The 26,158-nt window shown below is 39.3% G+C and overlaps 1 protein-coding gene across 3 annotated transcripts in view; it reads right to left on the bottom strand.

Moving 5' to 3' along the window:
* The window catches only part of gpc5c (glypican 5c), a 168,392-nt gene that overhangs the window by 100,773 nt on the left and 41,461 nt on the right, over window positions 1-26,158 (bottom strand). For all 3 annotated transcript variants that reach the window (XM_074689001.1, XM_074689000.1, XM_074688999.1), the window contains exon 3: window positions 23,013-23,716. In XM_074689001.1, coding sequence (XP_074545102.1) covers window positions 23,013-23,716 — 704 coding nt within the window. The remainder of the gene's footprint in view (window positions 1-23,012; window positions 23,717-26,158) is intronic.

Genomic DNA, 26,158 nt, shown 5'->3' on the forward strand with positions numbered 1-26,158 from the left:
ATCATACCAAAGTTGCAGTTATCACACAAGGTGCAGTTAGGAACTTGAGAATCTGATGATTGTTGTATGTTCAGGGCAAATGATTACAAAATTAAAAACTAAAAAACTTAAATTAATTTTCAGATAAAACGATTAGATCCTATTTTTCCCTTCCCTCCAATTTTCTGAGGCCCCCCTGGTGCCCCCTGGGCTAAGACATTACAAAATTGTAGTGCATTACTAATCAAATGAATACACAAAGAAGAGAAGATTTGTAAATCCGCATTTTTATTGGTGATTGAATAAAACTTAAGTCAGGGCATCCTGTCCATTAATTCTATGTTCTATAATGATACATCAGGCTGGAGCAGCTTGGTGATATGAATATTCTTTTATGCATAGGCTACAAATATCTGTTTTTGTTTGGAAATAAAGTTGCTGTTCAAAGGCCCTAGCAAAATTTGCTAGCCTGACTCGTAATCGTCATGTCCATTCCTGTTGTCACATTGGCTTTGTTTGGTTTGATAAGTGTCACCTGTGACGTGACGTGCCACTACCATGTACAGGTCATTCAACTGGGCATTATTAAAATGTCAGTGTTCGCTGCCATTAACGTTGAGCAACTGTTTAATGCATCTATAGAAGTAAATTATGTTTTTCAGCAGGGGGGAGACTGGGTCTAGAGGAGCTTGTCAATCAAAATCCTGCTTGTAAACTACTGTGGGTGAGAGCAGTGCGCTCCTTGGATGAGAGCTCAGCAAGGATATGAGGAGAAGAGTGAGATGACAGAGACATTAAGAGCAAGTCAGAAAAGTTCAGGCAGCTCACGCTTGAATTGAAGATGGGTCGCGGTAGTTCAGAGAGAAAGAGCGGCGCCATCTTCAGGAAAGACAACTGAGATCATGGAGAGGATCAAAGGATGGAGCGCCCGAGATGAATGCAATAAAAAAAAAAAATGTTTTGTTTGTTTTTTGATGACATAAAAGAAGAGTCCACTCTTCTTAGGTAGTTTTTGTGTTAACATAGTCATAGAGAACAATATTATTCAGGTCTTGAAAGATGGTTCAGCATATGAGTTAATCATACATGAATTTGTATAACACATTCATTTGCGATGTAATTAATTAATGTAATTAACATGTTAAAGTAACAGCTCTAGTTTATATGCTAAGCTTCTGTGCTACTTATCCTGAAACCAAGCTATTTTTGGAACCTTCTTCCCCAGGTCAGCCAAACTTCCTGTAAAACTTTTTTTTTTTTCACAGAGTGCGAACAACAGCATGCACAGACAGTTACAGAAGCTTAATTTAGGGGAGGACTGGCAAGTATCTATGTTTCAATAGTTGGCTGAAGGGGTGTGTCCACATACTGGGAAGACTAGGAGTTTGGATCAGTGTGTGGTGAAGCAGCTGAAATATGTGTTAATGGTGACAAAACGTGTCTTGCAAATGCGCTAAAAATATGCTTCCCCTCCAGGGCGAGGCCGATCTGTCATCTCCTGTGTCTTATAAATGAGGTTTAAATGGAAGTTTTGGCTTAACAGCTCGCTATCTCCGAGGAGAGGGGGGATTGTGAAACTTACCACCTGAACATTTTTCATCTGCACTGCACTGTTTGCACTTCACTCTGGGCCTTCGCTGCGTCTTTTGCTTAACTCTGTTCTGCTCTTAAATCCTCTGCTCGGGCTGACTGGGAGCAGTGGGACGGTTGTTTTATTGCATTAACCTTAACTCCCTCAAGACCAATAAAACATGCTCACATGTGGTAGAGCGACTCACAGCCACACATGGACATGCAAACATGCCACACATACACCCACACACAGTTAACACACACATACACACATTACTTTGTGGTGCTGAAAAAAGACAGAACATAGCAACTGTTTTGGCTGTGAAATCTGTCAACACACTAAGTCGAATGCTCCTTGCTTGTGCTGCAATGCTTCTGTAGGCAATTAAGGTTTAATTCATTTGCATACTGTCTGCACAACATGATGTGTTGAGACATTTATTACTTTACTTGATAATCAAAACCTTTTAAAAAGAATGTTTTAAGAGAGAAACAGGACTAAATCGGTGGAATATTAATACATTTACAGTTAAGTTGACATTTTTTTGACTAGCTACCAGCTTTGCTCAGTGTACCATCATAAACACTTGCGACTGGTGTTTGTGGCAACAAATAAAATGACACAGAAAGACACTGTTAATTCCAAGACACAGAAAAGCAATAAATGTCAGGGCTAGCTCTTTTAATGTCTGTTACACTTGACTAAATCTGTTTATGAACAAAATGCTACATTTTTAAGAACATAGCCAATGTAGCAGATGAGCTTGGAGATAACCCCATACTTTCCCCTTCATTAGTCAAATTTTCTCTACATTTCTCTTAAATGAGTTCAATGACATTGGGTCCAGACTTTTGTGTCTGGGAGGTCTGCAGGTCTGTGCAAGAGGGTGTGTGTGTTTGTATGAAAGTGGTGAAGCTGGCAGAATGTGCACAGGGCAGGTGGTGCAGACAGAGAATGAACCAAGACTACAGAGAAACAATAGTTACTGTTTTTGTTAAGGCACTGGTCTCTATGGTAGGGCTCTTTTCATTCTTTATCCTTCCTGTTCACCTCCATTTCAGTATTTGGGTCACTACCACCCTTTTCAGGTGTGCCTAAAAATAGTCTGAAGGGAAAATATAAACAAATAAACACCTGACTGCATTATGTTTCACTGGATGCAGTAAAGATGTTCTAAAGTGAATGATTTCTCAGTTGTTTAAATAGATATTACAATTCTGACAAATTTTCAGAAAACTGTCAAAATTGAGCGCAATATTTTACACAGCTAAAACCAGGATTGCAGAGACAACAGATGAACAAAAAAAATAATCAAAAATAAATAATAAGTTTGGCAACTTCAGGCTGTTCAAACTTTGGGAAGTCAAAGAAAAAAAATTTTTTTACACCAGCTGTGTCATTATTTCATGTAATTAAAAAAGTGTTAATGTGTGTTGAGTAAATCTCCCAAGCTAACTCAGGACTCACAATCCAACTATAAACCTCAGCAGTGGATAAATGAAGAATTATTCCTGTGGAATTCCTGCGGGATGAGAGTTAACTTTACCATTAATCACCTGATTGGGACAGTACAGGATAAAAAGTCAATGGGAGTAAACTTGGTAGACCAGACAAAGAGTTAAACTGCGAGTTTATTTCCCATAAGCCTTCACCCTAACGCAAGTGAAACAAACTAAAATTCATTGAAGGCAACAGTAAACTAAAAAAGAATGGGGAGAAAATCAAATCAAATTCAATGTTTTGCCTAAAGACTAAAAGAAGGGGGAAAAAATGGGAGCGGCATGTGACAGGATTCTTTTTTTCTGAGGGAGTGGGAAATTCTGACCGGCACAATCAGGGAAAAGAGACGGGAGCAGCAGAAGTGACTGGCAGACTTTTGTACATGTCAGCGTTTCTTTGATTCTTAAGTTCACTTTACAAAAACGGCAGCAGTCGTCTAACGCCATTGTCACAGCTGTTTCTCAAGTTCCTGTAGTTTTTCGTCTATTGTTTCTCAGCAGCAGCTCACATAAGCTACTTCATACTGTGGCTTGATGTGGATTGGTCTGTGGTGAGTGTGTCATTCAGAATGGTCGTCCAATCACCAGCTGCTGATTTTTTTGAAGGTCCCGCCTCTGAAAACGAATCCGAAGAGCTGCTACCCAGATGGACTGAAGAAATATTTTTGTGGCAGATATGAAACTGTTCGTCTGGTGTGTCAGGTTAGTGGGATGGAACAGGAGTGAAATCCACTCCTGTGTCACTCTCCACTGTGCATCTGATGATGGAACTAAAGCACATGGTTGTTTTAAATTATCTAATGGACCTTTGTGTTCAATCTAACTTTTTGAGTCTATCAAAAAGGATCGGAACAAGATAGGATCAGTGCATCCCTAACTACAGCATTGTGGCAGTTTTTGTTAATTTAACTCAGAGCTGCAGCCACAAGACTGCTTAGACACACCATCACTGGAAATTAAGAGAATCAAAAATTTGTTTTACCAACTTGTAATTCTGGTGGCAGCCAGGTATGTAGAAACTGCATATATTTTATACATTTAAGCCTATCATCCACACAGAACTGCAGTTTTACATCACTACAAACTTAAAAAAAAAAAACATCCAGCCAAAGCCAAGATTTTGGAAAACTCTGGTTTCATGGGAAACAGAGATTTGGGTTCTCAAACGCCACAGCTGAATGACTCATTCTGATTGGATGGCATGGGTTTCACATCTGAAAAACACTGCCAAATATGGGTTTGGCATGCTTTGAGCTGCAATTATCCACAAATTTTCCTGGTGGGTGTGGACAAAAGGATTTTTTAAAACAATTGAGGGGGGAATATTGTTTTTTTGAAAATACCCGGCCACATGTGTACAAGGCCTTAAGCGTGACACATCCACAAGTTCCCCTGCAGCTCCAAAACCACAAGTAAGTCTGTTTCTTTCTGCTGTTGTTTATCAAGTGGAATGGACCAAAGTTAGTTTTGAAATGATGCAATAATCCTCTTCCTGTACAGTTTGTTTTGGAGTCTCTGGTTGCTGCTGCTGATGTGATTGTGCTGAATGTTTTGAGGTAATACGCTTATGAGGACTTCTGCCACAGCAATGACGTTGACCTTAAACTCCTGGGAGAAATAAATAAAATTACAGAGCTAGATTCTTTCTTCTTCAAATATGAAATGATTTTCTTGAAAACCTTAACAGAATGCAAAAATCTATAAAAATGTAATAATTTAACAATTGATGTCTGTGTTTGTCACATAAGCAAAACATTATCAATGATATTTCTTGGTTTTATGCCATGACTTTTTTTTGATACAAATGTTTCTTTCTCTTTTCTTATCTTTTTTTTTGGGAGGATTTGTTTTCAGTGCCAAATTTTATTTTCAATACCAAATATAAAAGTCATTGCTTTGGCTCCATATTAGTCGAACGAATGCTCACATCCCAAGCAGGAAGCCAGCTGTATGTTAGCATTTGATTGCTTATCCTGGACAGCCAAAAATCTCCCAAAAGAGTCAACTAATTGAAAAAGTGAAGAGGCTTAAGTTGAAGAATTTAACCCAGCACAAGAGAAACAACCAAAAAAAGGTCAGCGCTGGTCATTTCTCTGCAAGGGTGATAAATGAAGATATTAAGACATTATCTAATCCTGTCACTGTCAACTTTCCAAAGTTGGGAACCCAGCACCATTTCTCCCGAGTCTATGACACTTTGCTATTCTCTGAGACAAAAAATGTAAACATGCTTTTAAAATATGAACATCAAGAGGAGGTCACCCACAGTTCTGTTTGCTTTACTGTGTTATTTTTACAACCACACAGAAGAGGTTCAAGTATGCTCTACTTTCTAACTGGCCAGAAGAGATAGGAAACAAGGGGCCGCAGTGCAAAACAAAAGCACTGAAATAAAGATCAGTCTTGTGCCTAACCAAACACAACTTTGTAAACAAGAGAGAACAAAGTCAGCATAGGAAAATAAACAGAATCCTCTTAAAGGAGCCTCTTGAGAAATGGAGACGTGCTCTTAAAAGTTGGACCCTCTGAGCACATAATCCTAAAGGCCAATCAGACGACAGGTTGAATAACGGCATGGGCTCGAACATGGCCGTACATCAATTATCTCCTGACCTGATGATGTCGTGAGAATGAAAATCCTATTTGAGCACAGCATGAGCGCTCTGGGTCTGTGTGTTTATGTGTGTGTGAGCACCTGTTTGTCCTTGTTATACCTTCACAATTTCAGCTATTTTGTGGAGCATTCCTCATGTGATTGCCTGAGGACAGCGGCTGATGGACAGGGCAGATTGGTGGGATGCATGTCATCAGCATGGGAAGACTTTGGGGAAACAGTGGGCATGTATTCTATGTGCATTTGAGCCGGCCGGTGAAATTTGACATCTGCTGAAAGCCATGGACAGATGAGTGTTTTAAAAACCAAGCACATGAGCTTTCCTTCATTTGTTTTTTGTGTCAGAAACTCAAACATAAATATTTCAAACTAAAGTGTGTTAACATAAGCCACATACATTAAAATGTGTTTCTAACATATCATCCTGAAGCAAGAGAGCGCAAAAAGAGCTTAGCAAGAGTCAGCTCTAAGGCAAGCCAAGCCCAGGGCCATCCCTCCTCTGGGGAGTATTGGTTTACAGATAGCAGCGGTGGTCTTGTCTTCCCAGTTTATTTATCAAGGGATTACCCAGTAAAGCCAAGGGAACTTTCTCACCCCCTTTTCAACCCACACGCATTGCATTATGGGATGTGGAGGGCTTGATTAGTCCGTAAAGGCCCCCCTCTTCAACTTTTCCATAGTATGTGTGCACAATAATCATACACACACAGAGTTTGGCGTCCAAATGCTACTGACTGCTTCACTCATTGAACAAAACTTTATTTGTCTGGTCTGCCAAAGAGAACAACAACTGAGTACACATCGGAGCTCCAGAACAAAATTTAGAACAAAAGGTACACAAACTCTCCATTACGTCAGCTCGCTAAGAGTGCTGAAATGACAAAAAATGAGTCACATTATGATATTGTGTTTTATTAACTCCATGACCTGAGCTAAAACAACATCCACTCTCCAGCCAAGCTTCAGGGATTGTATTAATTATCCCAGTTATGAATCATAGGGCTAAATGGCCTCAATGGAACATCAACTCATATGACAACAAAGCATTGGTTCTGTAGAGTTGGTTTAACTATTTGAAATTAGTTGCAGTGATTAATCCAGCTTTTTCTAGTGGTTTCATGGTGTATGTTTCTGTAAGTGTGCAGGGAAATGTGCAAATGTGTAAATTTGATGACCTCACTATAGAGAGCAGTTTCAAACAGCAAGCTGTCTCTGTTTTCACTCCTCTTCCTGAGAGTGGCTCTGGGGACTGCAGCTTACACCCATTATTCAAACCACAGTCACTGTGATTCCAAGAAATTGGACACTCTCATATGCATGAAATATTCTTCAACCGGCAAAAATTAGAAAATTTAATTTCATCCCTGTAAGTGTTAGTGAAACAAAGCTACTCTCAGACAGTAACATGGCTTTCAGTTGAAGAAGGGACAGAAAGGACAAACAGGAGCCCCTGTTTCGCAAGCTGTTGGACTTTGTCTAGGATGGGGATTTCATTCAGTATGACACTCAAATCAGACCAAAAAAATCCAGCAAACGAGAGCACAGACAATTAGATTTATTTTGTATTTACTTCGTTGTGGTTACTGAGTAAAGGAGGAGAAAAAGAAAGAAAAATGACATCAGTAGCCAAGGACATGCATGAGTAAAAGAAAATCAACTCAAAGAGAAACACTGGTTCATACTCCAGAAAGCTCTTTGTAGAAGCACACAGGACGCAGCTTGTTACTTTGGCAGAATGACTGTTTGTGATGTTCCCTCCAAAGAAAACCAAAGCATCAGTCTAACTTTAAACGACTGCAGTTTTTGACATCAAGCATCAGGATAATTGTGTTTGAACAAGTAATAATTTCCATCCCTAATTGCAACTCGTATGAAAATAGAGAAGGAGGTTCAGCTGCTTGTGCAGAAGGAGGGTTTCCATGGCTTTGTTGATGCAGTACACTTTTCTTTGCATCTGAAAATGAGGGACATTTCAAACAGCCCAATACTTACTGTTTTTTCAGGGATTGAAGCAAACAAAACACTTTGGCTGAAACAATGTATTTCTAAAACATTACAGATGACCTCCTCTTGTAAAATCTCATTTTAAAATGATTTTTTTTATCTATCAGAGCTATCTATTCAGCTTTTAGGGCATTTCGAGATAAGATTGACAGTGTGTCTCAAATCGCATACTTCCATACTATGTACTCAAAATTTTCAACTTGAGTGGTTAAGCAAACTACATACTCACTGGCTTAGTGCGCAAATTTTGAGGGTGTAGTGCTGTCTCAAATCGCATACTGCCGAGCGCCGTACTTAGCGTACATGACGACACAATGTCGACCTCTCCTTCTTCTACGTCTAATTGTGACCGACTTCCAGGGCATTTCCGCCAAATACCGCTACTATTTGCCCGCGAATTTTCAAAGCCTTTTCAGTAGTATATTAAACACAGCTAATAACACGATCAAAATATCAAGATCTTACCATCTTTCATTGTAATTACAATGACTTTCAATCGCGCTTTGCTGCGTCGTAATCTGCGCCAACAACATCTCCCCCTCCTCCTCCTCCTACTGGCTGAAGATGTCCCCGTATGTTTTGTTTATTTGTATTTTTATGCTGACCGAACGGCCACAGCTCTCGTCCTCGGCCATTGCTGCCAGAGGCGGAAACGAGTGCGTTGAGTGTCCACAGCTGCATACTCAAAATCCAGGCCGATTTGAGTACATCATCCGGGTACTTTTGCATACTCATTTTTCACATACTATGCATACTGTTTTTCATTTTGACGCAGTATACACAACATTTTGAGTACTTGAGTATGGAAGTATGCGATTTGGGACACACTATTAGAGAAACTTTGACATCAAAAACAGACAGTGGAATAATTACTGAGATCTTTCTTCAACCTATAAGTTTGACTGTGACTTCCCCTTGCAACTAACACAATGTCCCAACCCATCACACTCTGCGTTATAATGTGATTCTAAAGAGTAACCAGCACTAAAGTACTTAATTTTACTAGGAGATTTATTGTTGTAGAAGTAGGAAAGAGAAAAATCTATCAACTCCACTTATATTGTCAGCAAAGGTCCAGGACAGAGGAACTTTTAACAACTAGAAAAGCAGTCAGAGAGCGCAGACCTCCACTAAGCATATTGTGATTGTCACCAACACTTTAGTCTTACTTTAATGTTATACTCCCTTTCAGCAGACTGTCTGCAACAGTTTGGTGTCAGTTGCAGGTTTGTACAATAATTTGTTTCCTGACAGTGTTGAAAATGATGATGATCCAGTACATATTTAATATTCTAGATCTTAGTATCCAGAATATTGGGTAGGTCCTGGATCGTACTTTTACATCTGTCAGAAATTATGGTGACCTTGTCTTGCATTGCTTTGTAAAGCAACCCGACCATTTATCATGGAGTTACATACACATATGGTGAAAACAGCCCTATCTCACAATGATAAAGAATCCTTTAAAAAAAAACTGGATCTGGACGGTGATTCGGATCACCTCCTAAATTTTATCATTTCTTCCTTATCCCATTTTGAACATTTCCTGAAAATTGTATCAAGATTTGTTCGTTACTTTTTGAGTTATGTTGTTTAAGGACAAACAAAAACAAACAGAGAAGCTTTCCCAAAAACATAACCTCCCTGGCGGAGGTAATAAGAGATAGTTAGATAACTAAAAAGACAACTCTTAAATGATACAACAAGCCTTTGTTTACAATAATGATAATAACTGTGTTTGGGGGAAATTTTTCTAACACAACTTAAAAACAGTTGCTTTGAAGTGGTGTTCATATCTCAGAATTCAATGTTTACGGTAAGTTTTATAATGAACTGGAATTATAGAGTCCTTTTTGCAATAAATCTGAGAACTCTGAGACGTACTCTATCTCTGACTTACAAGTATAAGAAAAGTTGGTTCACATATGCTTAAAAATCTTACAAATAAGCTAGAGAAGTTTTGAAATGATGTTTAATGGATCAGCAGTAAGTCTTGAGAATCATGAACTGTGTTCAGTGAAGCATGGGGGTGTCTTGGTGATGCTCTGGGGCTGCTTTGCGCCTTCTCCTGGCACTGAAAACCTACAATGTGTGGAGTAGAAGGTGATTTCAATCAAACATCAGGAAATCTAAGAAAACGTCATCTGCGAGGAAGTTGAAGTTTGGGCGTAGTCTCTGAAGAAGTCCTGGAATATTCTTGAGTTGCAACCAGAGTCACCCAACCTGAACCCTACAGAAAACTGGAGACCTTTGGTGAATTGGAGGCCGTTGCCAATGAGGAAGGGGCTACAGTCCCTATGGTATGCTTCCAGAAGCTTGTCTCTGTTCTATACATTTGAACTAGGTAATAATCGCCAAAGGGTGCTCCACTCTGTCATAAATATGCTTGTTACAAACAGTTTGAATCACTTTGAGACTGCAACAGTCATTAAAGGAGGCATATTTGTAGAAATTGAAGAAACCACTTCGATTAGATTATTAGTTTTGTCAGCTATTTTAGTTGTCTGTATTTAATTTGCTTGTTATTAACAGCGTAATGTTGTAACTTCTGCTTATAAATCTAATTTGTAATGGGGGTTGAATAATCTTGAGTGCATCTTGTAACTTCTGACTGAGTGGTAGCAATTCCCCCACAAGCAGCTTTGGATGCTGTCTTGCAGAAATCTCTTCTCTGACAAGTAGCTCTTAAAATGGCTTTGAAGTATCTTGCAAGTGTGTGAAGTGCACATTAGTGCTGAACTGTAGGGGTGCACAGCTGCAAAACAAAAAAAGTTTCTGCATAATTTGGGAAAATATCAATTTTGTTTGTCTTACAGTACCAAAGTGATCACAGGCAAGAAAAAGAGTAAAGATTATGTGAACAATTTAACTCAATAAACAATTTTTCTCATATGCATGATGCAAAAGGTCACAAATGTAATATCTTTTGTCTTTTGTCATAGGAAATCTGTTTTCTCTGTCATGGCAGAAACTGGATATAAAATCTAATAATATCTATCAAAAATATGGAGTTATTATTGTTGCGGAATTATAAGTGCCTATGTGTGGAAGTGCATCCACAAATGTGTGAGACAATCTGAAAATGTGTGAGTCAATCCACAAATGTGTGAGTTATTGATCAAATGTGTGGGTCATTTACCAAATGTGTGAGTCAATCATAGAGTGTGAGTCAATCAAGAAATATGTGATTCAATCCCCAAAAGTTAGTCGATCTAAATATGTGTGAGACAATCAACAAATGTGTGAGTCAATTACTAAATGTGTGAGTCCATCCACAAATGTGTGGGTCAGTTACTAATTGGTGAGTCAATCCACAAATGTTTGAGTCTGTCCATAAATGAGTGAGTCAGTACACAAATGTGTAATGTATGAGTGAATTATGTAATGAAATATGTAAGTTGATTTCAAAATGTGACTCAATCCACAAGTGTGTGAGTTAATCTCCAAATGTGTTGGTCCATCACCAAATGTGTGTGTCAATCCACAAATGTGTGAGTCCATCACAAAATGTGCGAGTCAATTACCAAATGTGTGAGTAAATCCTCTAATGTGTAAGTCAATCCACAAATGTATGAGGCAAAGCACACGTTTTGAAACAGATTTCTAAATGTGTTAAGTATTTACAAATGTATGTAAAATATTGACAAATGTGCATGGAAATCTACAAAAATGTGGACTGTTAACAATTTGCACATTTGCAATTCAGTTTACACATTTGTGGATCAGTTCACACAATCGGGGATTGCCTCACACATTTGTGAATTGACTCACACATTGTTGTAATGACTCAAACAATTCTGGGTCAGTTCCCATATTCGTGGATGCATTTACACACACACACACACACACACACACACACACACACACACACACACACACACACACACACACACACACACACACACACACACACACACACACACACACACACACACACACACACATACACACACACACAAATAATTTTGCTGCAATAATAATTTCATTAAAAAAATCAGGGAAATTGAGTTTAAGTGGAAGCTTGCCTGATTAAGACCAACAAGACTTTTACTTATCTGTTTTATTGATGCTGTAAACAACTTTGTTTATGCCATCTTTTTTTTTTTCTTTTCAGTACATCTGATGCAGGATTTTATCAGACATACTGAATGTATACAGTAAAAAAAAAGATTTATTTCAAAACCAATTTGTAACTGATCACTTAGGAATCCACAGGTTTTGATTCATGTATCGTGGAGATGAGAATATTTGTTCCCCTTTGGGAAAATGCTTAAATAGCCTCCAGTCTGTACGAGACGACACTCCCTGAACCACTCATGGTCTAATTGGAACAGCTTTCCTCTTGGCCTCTCCCAGAAAGCCCTAAGTTACAGAACAAATAGGTGATTTATAGCATAACTCTTCTCCCATTTCCTTCTCTTTCTCTCCCTCTGCCAAGTGTTTATTACCATCTTTAAGGTCTCTCTTCATTCTTTTTAAATCACTTTGTCTGTCTCTTCCGTCTTGGGTCTGCAGCCTCTGTCAATCAGCCCCCTCCTTTGTGTCTTTTCCTCTCACTCCTCTGCGAATGATGTCAGTGCTAATTAAAGAGAGCCTCAGTCCCTCGTATATCACAGGGAAAAGTCCTTGAGATTCCAATCAGCAAAGAGAGCACTGAGTTTCTCTCTCCTCAATGAGGCATGCTTACCCTGATTAAATCATTCACAGATGATCTAAAAATGAGAGGCTCGGCTTTTTTGGGGGGATAGTAAATATGGGTGTTACTTTGGAGTTTGTTGACAACATTTGTCCATCTTTGTAAACAAATCTAGGAAAATTACATATGCAAAATGCGGCGAGATGTCTCCGAGGATTCAAGTGTGGTTCCACCACAGAGACAGAGGGAGTAGAGACAGAGGAAGGTCGAGTGAGTTCATCTTGTCTGCAATATGATGGTGGTACACATTCTGAAAGTAAGGAAAATAAGCTTGTGGGTAGAAACTTTTAGACTCCACGTGTCTTTTTGAAGCCTTTCAATGAACCAGCAATTACCACTAAAATCATAACACAGATGCAGCAGGCATGCAGCGGGCAGCTGCGTGGTATCATCATGCCAGGCTACGTTTGAAGGTGCTAAAACAGCCAGCAAAGGGGCAGCAGGGCGTTGGATGACGTTACTGGAATTATGAAAACATATGAAAGGCAGTGGAGAAACATAAGGGTGATGTCAGTATTTTTTCTGTCATAATTTATTACTCACATCAAAATATGACTTTAAAAGATCCAGAGTTTGTGACCAGTGCAGCAGGACCAATGGATATTTATTCATCTCACAAAAGGCAGCATCAGCACATTTGAGCGCCTGTCAACCATCCTTTCTTGCTCTTGTCATCTCCATCGCTCCTTTTTCTTACTCTGTGTGAAAGAGTCCATCTGAGCTGCAGACCTCAGACTCTAAGCGGAAAGCCCCCACATCATTTAGTTTCCTTTCTGCAAGCATTTAAAGTTATAATCAACTACACATCTGAGGATTCACGCAAGGATTCCAACGCATGGAACAGAAAAATAACATAAAGACGACGGCTGTATGTTCAGATCCAGTTTAATGGCCCGGTCATCAATCATGTTTTCATTGCTTCCAGTTAAAGCTGTATCACTCATACTGAAGAGAGGAGTCAGTACTTCTGTGGTGTTGAGTGCTGCTGGATATTCTCAGCAGGAAGGCTAACACTAAAAGAGAGAAGAGGAGAGCAGGGAAAGATGTGAGAGGGTGGCTGAGGAGAGGAGAGGCTGCTGCACCCACCATCATTAGCTAATGGACTGCTGAGTAAGTCAGTCAGCTTGAGGCTTGGACAGAGTGCCAAAGGCACACACAACTTAGAATGATGGGTTAAGCGTATAAATTGGCTATGAGCACAGTTTGCGTCAGCTAGCATTCAGCTTACAGTCTCAAATATTAGATCCAGAAAACCACACAGAAGCTTGTGTAGTTAATCCTTTTATATAAGGTGACCTCCAGAGCGGTTCTCAGCAGCCGATGTCAGGGTGTATCTCAACAAGTCTACAGCAATTATAACCGACTTTATCCTCACAGAACTCTTACATAAAATATACTACGAGCATTGTTATCATTAAGTGTGTCAGCTCCAAAAATCACTTAATATTTTACTAACATCTTTAATTCACTCGTACTTGAACATATTTATGTAAAGGAATACAAAGATACTGCTCATGTTTAAAGTTAGATTATAGTGAATTAGGGAGGGCTGCATCATTCAACTCTTTATGATTTTGCATTTCATCTCAAATAAAATATATCCAGTGATTAAGAGACTGTTTATAGATTTAATATGAAACAAGTTGACTATTTACAAAATTTTGCAAATTAAACATCTTACTGCACAAGTTAGAATCATCACATTGATGACAAAATGACTGCCAAGTTCCTCACTGCCAAAAGTAATTCATCCTCTAATGTTTGCTCTGTTTTCAATAATGATGTGACTCATACTACAGTATTAACAGTCTGACAAAATATCTGATGGTACTCTTCATTTTCAATTGGCTGTGAGGAGTTTGAAGTCATCTCGTAAAGACAGCTACTTCTTAGCTTCTTGACAGAGTTGAGCAGGACCAGATTGATTTTCAGCACATCTCGGTCTTTATGACAATACCACACTGGCTGATGAAGTTTAGCAGTAAGAAGATAAATTTGTGTTTTTCTCTGCTGAAAACAATTCCTGTGATTAATTTTGTAGTGATGGTGGACACTGGAGCCAAACTGTCCAACAGAAAAAGGACAGAAGAGCAGAAGAAAGCTGAACAGGAGAGTAATAGAGCATAAGCTAAAGGCTAACACAGGGGCTAAACTGTTTGTGCTAATGTTGATTCCAACCCACAGTCAGCAGTTATTCTGCAGTGGTCTGTTCAAACTTGAGAGTCTATTGATAAAATAGAGTGAGGTTATGTGAGAACATGTCTTGGACATAAACTGTATGAAACACGGATGTAGCCTCTGCGACATAGTTTGTCTGTTCCTGAAACCATGTAATGAAGCCAATCCACGGATGCAGCCACATTTACTATGACACTGGCTATGAGTTTTTCTTCGAACAGCTACAGGGTGCTTGCCAGTCACGTGATCTGAGCTGTACCTCTGATTGGACAATCAAACGATCCTAATAACTTCTAAACCGCTGAGTTAGACAAAAATTCACCCACCGTACAGTGTGCTGATAGCGAAATCCGTGTTTTAGACCCAGGCCATTTTTGAGCCAGGCAGTGAGTATGCTTTTTAACGGAGTACAAGCTTGTTTTATAGCTGGGTGTGTACGTAACTTCTGGTCTTTCTGCAGCCTACCTCAAGTGGATTCTCAGTGAACAGCAACTTTTAGCACTTCAGCATAGGCTTCATTTCTACTAACCAGATGTTACCCTTCAATCTTAGAGAACCGGGCTGCCGGTTGTGCTAAATATATACAGCTAGTACACTACTTACAAACTGACAGTGTTTACTTGTAGTCACATTAGCCTACTGAGCAGTGGAGCACCAGGCTGCCGATAGCACCACATATAGCCGGCTACTACAAGGTTTGCTTGATGTCACATTTCAAACTGTATCGCTACGTAACTGTACTGATTAATACCTTACCTTGTCACATTGTATCTGGTAAAAAAGTTGTCATAAACAAAGAAAATTTGTTCCAAAACAAACACATGTTGGTTATAAGTCACATTTTTGACGGTGTGCAGAGACTCTGGGCCAGAAGGTGGTCCAATTAAAAACAGATTCTCCTCATAGCATCTATATACAGAGATAAAACCAGAAAAACATACGGCTGCTGGGGAGTGGGCTAGGAATGTAAACCAAGACACTGTGATTTCAGAGTTTGAGTTCGCCCTGCTGATAGTCTCTATGTCATTGTTGGATAAAGTAAAAGAGAAAGTGCTTTGAACGTGTCGAGGTGCCACCGTGGTGAATGGAAACCCTCCAGTTGTCCCATTGGTCCTTGTTTCCATTCTGTAAAGGCCCAGGCTGCTATTATCATTCCTCCATAAGACTGTAATGAGAAGCTGGGGTAAAACCAACAAGCGGATAAGGTAGACCTGAGTATAAACTGCTCTGATCTGGAGCGCTGGCACTACTTTCTCATGAGTAAGGATCTCATGAGCAGCTGGGAAACTGAATGAATGAAGCCATAAGTGAACGCATGCTCTGTGTCCTGAGATTTATTACAAAGTCTACTCATCTTTTGCAAGTACAAGATATAAAAGTAACCCACTTGGTCATATGAGCCGTATCAGTTTTATGACCATGTCAATAAACATGAGTCTGTGGTCATAGTTGACTCTGCAGGGAGAGACTTGAAGAAGAATTCAACAGGGCAGTATTCAGGGAGGGAAAACTTTGCCAAACATCAGGGTTCCCATTTCCACAGGGGCCCAATAAGAGTGGCCACTTTTACTGGACATTTTCCAATTTTCTCTTAATTGTGTCTACTCAACATAATCCAGCCCCAGGCTCCCCAAATATCCATAACCACTTCCCTTAGACCCACGTTCACGCTCCGTCTCAATAAGAGCAGGAATGTGTTAAAACAGAATCTATCCCTCGGCTGCCCCACAGAACTATCAATAGCTGCCTTTCAGTCTGACACACGCTGCTAGCATTGTCACAGGGTGGGCTGCATATCTTAGACTTCTAAAAACCTGATACCTGCTCTCAGTGTGGTGATGTGTGTGTGTACAGTGTGTATGTTTTGACCCAGGCTCTACCCTATGACGTGTAGCAACATATAGTGCAGACTCTGTGTAGTCTGCAGCTCTTAAAGTGAGTGAGAAAGCAACCACAAAATGGTTTGGGATACCATCCCAGTGTAAAACCACACAGTCACAATAATTCCTTTAATAACAGCTCCATATAATATTCAGACTCGGCAGAAGACAGAGTTACTTTGTGCTTAAATTCACACATACAGCAGAAGTTACAAGAAACAGCAGTAGGCAGCGGGGTATGTGCTCTTTTATTTGTTCTGCAGTAAGACAGTTAAGATAATAGGTGGTCGAATTTGGGTGTACATCTGGGAGAGGGGTGAATGGAGGTTTCAAGGTGACAGCAGCTAACTGTGCTCTGGAGAATTAACAGTTTTTCCTTGTCAGGCCACTGCGGCTTTATAAAAACATACAGTGATTTAAAAAGGCCATGGGTCCCTGTTAATACATGGCAGCAGAGCCGTGTGCTACTCAATGTGTGGGTAAGTGTGTGCGTGTCTCTGTGCGTATTGTGAATGAGTAATTGTAGGTGATCATGTTTGCACTCTGGCCTAGCTGAATGGCTGAGTGAAGAATTGAACGCACAGAAACTGGGAGCCACCAGTGTCCGACTGGGGGCCACCTCCTTTATCAGAAACAATTCTCTGGCTCCTTTTTTTCCAGCTGGCTGAGTCTAGTTTGTATGGCCTAGCTGGAATCCTTTCAATTCTTCCCACTTGTTCCTGTGCTGGACTCCCAGCTCCAAGCTTGCCGACCACCCCATGAATACCAAGCAGGCATGCACACACATATGTAGTGACACACACTGAGGACAAGATGGTTCTCTATCTGAATTGTTCCATCAGGTCAGACTATGGGCCTGGTAACTCACTCTTTACTGTCTGAGTAAATGTACACATTAGTTTACAAGTGCAGAAAGTGCAAGAGAATCCATGCAGTTTGATGAGTGTGTTCAATGTGGAACCATTCAGGCTCTGAGAGTTCCCCTCAGAACATCAAACAGGCCCATTAGGAAGTCTTTACTATTTTAGACCCATTCACAACAAAAAAATATCATAATACCAATTAACAGGGATGGATATTTCAAACACAAGAGCTGTTTTATAATCCCTAACTATTCAAAAATTATTTGAAGATCGCTGCTCTTGCATGGCTGTGCGTAGATGCTGATATGCTAGCATGACCTTGCAGAGTTTGCACTGCACCTCATTCTTCGAGGGAGTTCCAGCACTTCCCAATCCCAATCAATTTTTCAACGTCTCCTCATTCTTGTTTTGGTTGTGAATCCTCCAGCCTGTTCACTCCTGGTCTGGCTCTGCTCATTTGGTCAGTTTGTTGCCAGAGTCATGTTAAATACCATCTGGTTTGGACACAGTTTATGTTATTTTGAAAGTCATCTGGCATTTTAGATGGTTTTCATGCACAACTTCCTGTCCTGCTCGACCAATTTTTTGTGTGAAATTGACGTGTAACTAGGGATGGATACCAAATTAGGTACTTTTACAGGTACTGACCAAATTCTGTCAAAAATACCAGGTACCGATTCACGTAAAACCAAATGGTACCATGTTTGGGTACCTAAGCGCATCCTTGTGACTGTGAGGGAGTGGAAGAGTAGGAAATTTACCATGCTGGACATGAACACAGCATTACAAGGTTATATATTAAAGAATAAATATGTTTAATTGAAAAAATGTGTATATATTTCTATTAAACAAATTGATATTTTTCAACACAAAAACACAAAAAGTACAGAAAATTGGTACTATTGAGTACCAGTACTGGCTGCCAGATACCAGAAATAGGAACCGTATCGTTTCAAATGTGAAAGGTACCCGTCCCTACGTGTAACAGCTCTGGCATCATGCATAAAACTACAACCTGCTGTAAACGGGACAAAACCATCGTCACATGAACTGTTTGAATATTTTTTTTTACTGTTAATGACTATTTGAATATTCCAAAATCATTGCCCAATCCAACTAATAAATGCTTTCTTTTCATGATTTAGCATGTATGAGAACTTCATACTGGTGTACAAAGTGATGGACGACACAGCTGCTTCCTAAAGGTGAAGCTCAAACATTTAAATAATAAATAGTAAATAAAAGATAGTTAAAATATTACTCATAAAGCTTGCCTCTATTGTTACAGATAAGGCATGAGTCAAACAAAAAATTAAAAATACAAGTCAATTTTTGTGAAAGATAGTTTTTTTTGTATGAGTTATCATCATGAAACCTACCATTCTAATAGACCCCAAATTCACCTGTCAAGTCCAGAGAATGTCCAATTCTAAGATATTAAAAGAAAAAAAATGATGCCTAAATGTAATAGTAAAAAATCTTCCAATGGGTTTGATGAGTTTTTGTTTAGTTTCTTGTATTAAGAAATTACTCTTATTTCAAGAATGTGACAAGCTATTTTTTCTATACCCCATCCACTGGTAGACTTTTTACATTCTCAGTGACAGATGTGGCCTCATTCCTAACTTTTAATATATTGAAAAAAGAAAATATTGAGCTGTCAGGTGACTGTGGCTCATAATCAGGCACACACTTGCACACTTCCGTTTTTGCAGTGTGTTTATTTTTCAGACTTTAACAAGTTACTTGATTCTATAAAGAAAGGGGTTGGGATAACATGAGTGACAGCTCTGCAGAAAAATGCAGCTCCTACATCTTCCCTTACCTAAACAGTGAAGAAGAGGGGGAATTTTGAGAAAAAAATTTAACACAAACAGTATTTATTAAACTTTCCATAACTGTACATCTGCACTTACATAAGGTTTCCCTGCCATGTGTGTTTTGGTAAATGTGTGATTTGGTCAGGGAAAGATAAACAAGATCCACAATATACCAGTAGCATAATACGTAAGCTTCTACTGCAGCCATATTTTGGCTTATTTTGTTTGTTGTTGTTTTTTCAAAGGAGATGGAGGCATGTTATCCATATTCATCTAAAGTCCATTGCACAAACTGGACCTGACCCAGCCTTACTTAGTGCATGAGTTAAGGAAGGTCAGAGAGAGCAAGCCAAATTTTTAATGCAGAGAGTAACCACACAGATAACAGTTTGTAGGAATAAATCTCGATAGCCGACTGGAAGGCCAAAACTTTTGTTAAATTAAACCAAAAAAAAAGAAGAAAAAGAAACTTTCATTACAGAATCCACAGACAGCTTGCACATTATGGCTTCTATAGTGTTGTCTTACAGTTCTGGGAACACTTCCAGTATCGACGTGTCCACAAGTGGTCCCATTAAAAATCTTATGGAACAACTGCAGTCTACATAACCCTGTCAACATTGAAGCATTGTTCTTCCCTTCACTGGTACAATATTCAACACAGTTCATATCACTCATAGCCACTGTCCAACTGAGTAACTAAAGGTTCTGACAGGATATGAATCACAAAAACTCATATCTGAAACTCGTAATCGTGGCCAAATAATGAGATGGAAAGACTTAGGAATAGGGGATAAGAGAGAATAAACAGGCTATTCCCTCTTCTCATGGAATCGGAATCCAGGCACCTTGTCAGTAAAAAGAGGCCACCTAAAGGTTATAACAGCCTGATATCCTTAGCACTTTAGCTCATGCCGTGAGGACACAAAAATTTAAGAAACGTTTAATGCCCATACCTTGCATCGACATCCAACCGTGAAATTTAGAGAAAAGAAGGGAGCTTCACTTGGACTGTCAAGCCCCCAGAGAGTTTAGTCATGTATCACTTGATGACAAACACGCACTTTTTCTCATCACTCTTTCTGCTCCTAGGTATACAACTTACACCACCTCACTGCCAACTGAAGGACTCAGCAGAGCTAAAGATAGGATCATAGTTTACAGCATTTACTGGCAATATTTTACATGTGTTAATCTGAAGGTCTAAATAAAGGTCTGAAACCCTTAAACCACAGCACAGAGCTTTAAATTGGAAACCTAGAAGAGAACTGCCGACCCTTTCCCTAAAGTTTTTGTTTATTTAGTCTAGTCTCACCACAGTGCCTGCTGAGACACACATACAACCTTACACTGCAGTCCAATATAAAATTGTTTAAAAGAAGCATAATTTACACTGTGGATTTAACTGTTGTATTCAGTTTAACAACGGCCTGGCAGTCTCTCATGAAACTGTCTCCATGTTGTGAACATCCAGCTCCAAACCACATTTAACATAAGACATGTGGTAGTACTCACAGCATGCAAGTGCAATAAATTCATATTTATTAACCACTTTCCTCATTTTAAACAAAATCAGTTAAGAATATATAGTACTATATAGTATCACCTAACATCCTGATCCAGAATCACTTAGGTTTGACTTTTTAATGGCCTTGTGGAACTAGAAAATGAGTATTTATTTTGCCTGAGCTCAAGTATGTCTTCAGTGGAGGAGTAACTCTCCTTTATGTAACAGTTAAAGTGGTGAAAACAAATGTAAGGAAGATAAAGGGTTGTAACATGCAAACTGGAAAGTCAGTAGGAAGGGGTGTAAGTCAGCAGGTAACCAAGAAAGCTGGTAAGTAATAAAGTGGTTACATCAGTTAGTGAGTAAATAATAAATAGGTTAGTAAGACGGATTTATATCGATGTAATTCTTCCACGCAATATAGAAAAAGCTCTATCATTTGTACCAATAAAGTTGAATTTGCATATCATTTAGCAGTACATTCTTTATATGGTCGGCATGTTCGCTCCTACCTCTTCTCTCCCTTTCTCGGTGTCCATATTTCTCCCATACAGCGTCTCTGCTCTACCTATGTGACATGACGAACACCCCTCCTCCCACTCCCCTCAACCCACGACAACACGCAGATGGATTCAGTCACCAAAGAAAGTTAGTCAAAGATAAATGATGGCTTGATAATTTGGCGATGGTTTAGATTCAATGAGTCAGACTACTAGCATAAAAATGTTTTCTGTTAAAGAATGTCAAAAAACCTGTCTCCTGAGGGCAAGATGAACAGTAATAACGGGTGGTTCTAAGCAGCGTCCCGACAGTGTCGGCAAGATAAAAAACAACAACAGAGAAACACGACACTCTTTTCCTATTGGTTGAAAGTGCACTACCTCAACCAGTCAGAAAAGTTATACAGAGATAGGGGAAATAGGGGAAGTTTTGGGAGTTACAACGTGCGCAAAAATTAGTTTTAATCCATTTGTGCCTTTAAATACATTGTTGGTGTGTAGTAGAGTGTGGAGTGTGTACTGTAGTTTTTGTTTTGTGTGTCAGAGCAATGAGGAGATTCATGGAAATTCTGTAAAAACTTGTTGACATCTGATGGTTTTGTAAGTAGCTGTACAAAATTCCAGACAATTTCCTGTATTAGTGCAAATAGTTAACAGTATTGTTTGCTAAATTTGTACATTAGCGTTTAAATTTTCTGTTTATATTTGCATTCTAAGTTATAAAAATGAATTGCTGCTTATGTTTGTGTTTTCCGCATTGAAAAATAAGACTTTTGCATACTCCGTTTTTTTAATTACAAATGTAGGTCCAATGTTTTCATACGTCAAAATGGATGCATAATTAATATGAATAATCATAATAAATATCAATACACATATCGAGTGTAGCCATTCTGGTTTGATTGTAAACATCAAAGCTACATCCCAAGGCTAAGTCAAAATATCAAGATATACATATCGTATATCGTAACATGGCCTTAAAATATCGAGATGTGGAGAAAATGCCATATCACTCAGCCCTACGTATGAGGGTTTTGCTATGCACTCCCTGGAGAGCTTGAGCAGGCTGCTCAGCTAACCCAGGGGCTAAAAGCAGAGCTTTAACGCTAATTCTAACTGTACCCATTTGGCAATAAAGGGTTCAATCTATGATCAGTGTTCCTGACTGAAGTAAAGAGATAGGTAAGTAAGTGGTTAACAAAGTGTTAAAGTACGTAGGGAAGTAAATTAAGTGTTTAAGTTAGTAGATGAGTAAATAAAGTAAGTACGCTGAGAAAGACAATTTAATAAGTGGTTTGGTAAGTAAGTAGGGAAGTAATAAAGAAAATACTTAAGTAAGGTTTTTGTTGCAAAATACAAAGTAAGTAAATAAGTAGGTAAGTAAATATTTCGGTAACTGGGTAACTAAGTAAGTTTGCTGGCAAGTTAGTAAACAGTTCAGAGGCTAACTTACTGAGTGACTAAGTAAGTGAGTAAGTGGTTGAGTCAGAAAGTAGGTAATTAAGTTGGGAAGTAGGTAAGTGGGCAAGTGAGTAGACAAGTGAATAGATAGTCAGGTAAGTAAGTAAGTAAGGAACTATACAAGTCAGTAGGTAGGTAAGTAAGTCAGCAGGTCAGTCAGTAAGTAGGCAAGTAATTGGGGAATTGAGCAGGCAGCTTGGTAAGTTGGTGAGTTGGTAAGTATCTAAGAAGATAGGTACACAGATATAATTCTATGACATGATGAACTTATGGATTTATTACTTATGAGCCATAAACACCAAAATCAAAATCAATACATTCTTGGAATACTTCACTTCACTTCACACTGTGTATATCTTTCTAAACAAAAATGTAAAAAAAAACAGTTGCAAGGCACTTTGCAGTTTCCATTTAGCTACCAATCTGGTGTGTACTCACCGTTGCCGTGATGAGTGGACCATGAAGCTGTGCATAAAGCAAGGCGTCATTAACATAGCCCCTGACCCCGAGCAGGGCGAGTTCGAGGCTGTGGTGTCCCGCCATGGCATGAGTCAGCTGCTCCAACAAAGTAGAATACTTCCTCCAAGGCTGATCCAGTTCCGACACACTGGCCAAGCAACCTCGCATCACATTCAGACAGTAGCCCACGCAGGGCTTGATCAGAGTCAGCCCTCTGCAGTGGGAGCAGTACACCATCTTCACCAAGCCCCTCACACACTCCTTGCTCAGACTGACGTATTCTGTCGCGTTCATCACCTCCAGACCCTCCTCCAGGGCCAGGCCCAAGTGTCTCCCTGCTCCGAGTGCTCCAGTCAGTGCTTGGGCCATGATGGCTGGATGAGGCCCAAATGGGTTGACGTCCTGTCTGGTCATGCGGAGACAGTCGCTCATCTCACTGGCTGTTGTCATGCTTCCATCGATACCCGGATTGATAAGCTTGGTGTAGACCAGGGGGAAGAGATTGTTAAAAAACTGATGAACTGACACATCCACAGAGACGTTGGCCCCACGGAGGTAGTGGGAGAGTGAGGAGAAGAGCTGGTTGACATGAGGCAGGGCATGACGAGACAGGGATGTATATGTTCCTTCTAGGAGAGAGCTCAGATGGCCCTGAGAGAAGGAGAGAAGGTACTGGAATATGTCTGCAAGGAAAACAGAAAAATAAGAGATAAGGATGGTGAAAAACAAAGGGCAGGTTATATTTCATTGGAGAAACATAATAAATCATGATGTAATGATTTACAAGCTCTACGGTAAAGGGGTTATGGGTTGAAAATGCAAGTTACACATATCCAAACCCCGGGCCCCAGCCACCTCATCTTGTCCTGTGTCAAGCTGTAAGTTAAGTTGACACATTTCTGTCTAGTATATACGTAGATATATGAGTGATTCTAAATTGGGGTACACTTTTAGGTATACAAAACAGCAGGGAAAAAAGTGCTTTTTTGCTACAAATTCTGTTTAATTGCAAATGATATACCTGGAATGTGCAAAGTTTATTAGTTGGCACGCTTAAGCTCTAATAAATTCTTAAATATTAGGTAATAATTAAATTTGGAGCATAATTTTGTCAACTGCAGACCTTGAACATGCCATCACCTGACCTCCATCACCTCATATTTCTGTGAATTTTCTTCACAGTTTTTTTTTTAATCATCTATAGTAAGAAGACCAAAAATGTTGATAACACAGTCGATGAACAATTAATGCGCCCCATGTACAGACTATCATTCTGATGAAATAATAATGAAGAGGAGTTAAAGTATGCAACACTTTCTTAATGGTTCCTACCAAAAAGGATGTGACCTCGATTGATTTGGGTCATGTGACTTTGGAGCAAACCACTGCTGATTTATACGTCTTTTCCGTGGGTAACAGTTGACACAGATTTCTCAGACACACACAAAGTGAAATATTTTATCCAAAATTCCAAATAAATTATTAAAATAGTTTTTAAAACAACTTTGTCCTGTTTTAGTGATCACTTAGAAAAAAATAATACTAGGAGTGGGTAAAAATATTGATGAATTGATGCATCAAAATATTTCCTCGCCCAATTCAATATAGATTCAGTGTAGTGGCTATCTGTCAAAACAAAAAGGGAAGAGAAACTAAAAGGATAAACTTGGGGAATTACTTTAACAAACAGCCACGATGCACCTCCCCAGTTGGGTCGTACGCAGGTCAAAAGAAAGCTCCTCTCAGAAATCCAATTTGCCTCTTTTACTGAGAAGAAACTGTTCACAAACATTTCAACACGTCTCACCGACCTGGTACAAACCTACAAACCTGTTTCCCCTTTCAGGTGCATAACTCCCAATGACACACCCCCTACCAATATAGGTTTCCTGGGAGGTCACTGCCTGGCACGGTGCTTATTGCCCCCTGATGTTTACAATGGCAAACACATATACATACATCAAACAATCTCATGAAATAGCTCCAACATTCAGCAAATCCTCTGAATCGATTCATCTCCTGGCAAGTGAGGGGAAATGTGCAGGTTATTTGCGTTTTGTACGGACAAGGGCCACGAGGGACCAAATAACAACAAAATGGCAGCCACAGCAGCAGCAGCAGCATAAGCCAGCTCCTTCAGCTTTAAAGTCTGACATTTGGGTTGTTTTATTGCGCCAAAACGTGAGGTGACATACCACATGTGTTCACATGGGGCATGAAAATCGATGATCGGAAGCATTTAAATCAATAGCGAATCGATATTGAATCGATATTGAATCGCAACCTTAAGAATTGATCTTGCATCAAATCATGGGGTTCTTAGCAATACCCAGCCCTAAATAATACCAAAAATAGTAAACACAAATAGGTATTCTATTGTTCATTTTGAAAAGCAAACTTGATATTTGAGCAATGTGACAGCACCAAAACTGCAAATTCCAATACATGGTTTTGCAATATTTGCTAAATAAATTATGGAACCTGTTCACTTTCGATATCAAATGAAACTTGAAATATGACTCAAATGACCCACTGTAAAATTGGTCATTGCTTGAAATAAGTATTCAGTAAATTGATAAGTTTTACCCCATGGACTTGAAATGTCCCCAATTATACAATCACTCATATGTATGTTTCAGTATCTTAAAGGGGCGAAAGTATTTGTGAGACATTCTCAGCATGCGGGGAAAGTCTATTAACATACATCCTGATATACATGCCAAATAAAATCAGGCTTCATTTTCTGAAGCAAAAAGTGAATTTTCCTTATTCTACAGGGCTGTTTGGCTTAACACTTGCCCAACATTAATATATAAAGCCTGATGTCAGCAAATTGGCCAACTGGTGTCAATGAAGAGCCACTTTTTGCCAAACAAGGTTCAGTGACAGAGTTGAGACATGGCAGAGCCAAATTTCCTGAGTCAGTTTCTTTCCTCTTTCTCCAACTCTCCTGAGTCTCGCTCCATTTCACAGCTCATTGACAGTTTATTGTTGGATAAGTCTACTTAGAAATCATGCCCCATGAGTTTGATTAAACATGATCACATAGGTACAGAGAATTGGCCATTTACCCTACATGAGACCACTTCCACCCTCCTGAAGAGCCTGGTCCATCCTTCAGTCAC

This window comes from Halichoeres trimaculatus, unplaced genomic scaffold (genome assembly GCF_033239565.1).
Source record: "Halichoeres trimaculatus isolate MK-OKI-2021-1 unplaced genomic scaffold, fHalTri1.1 fHalTri1_scaffold_15, whole genome shotgun sequence".
In the NCBI taxonomy this organism is placed as follows: Eukaryota; Metazoa; Chordata; class Actinopteri; order Labriformes; family Labridae; genus Halichoeres; species Halichoeres trimaculatus.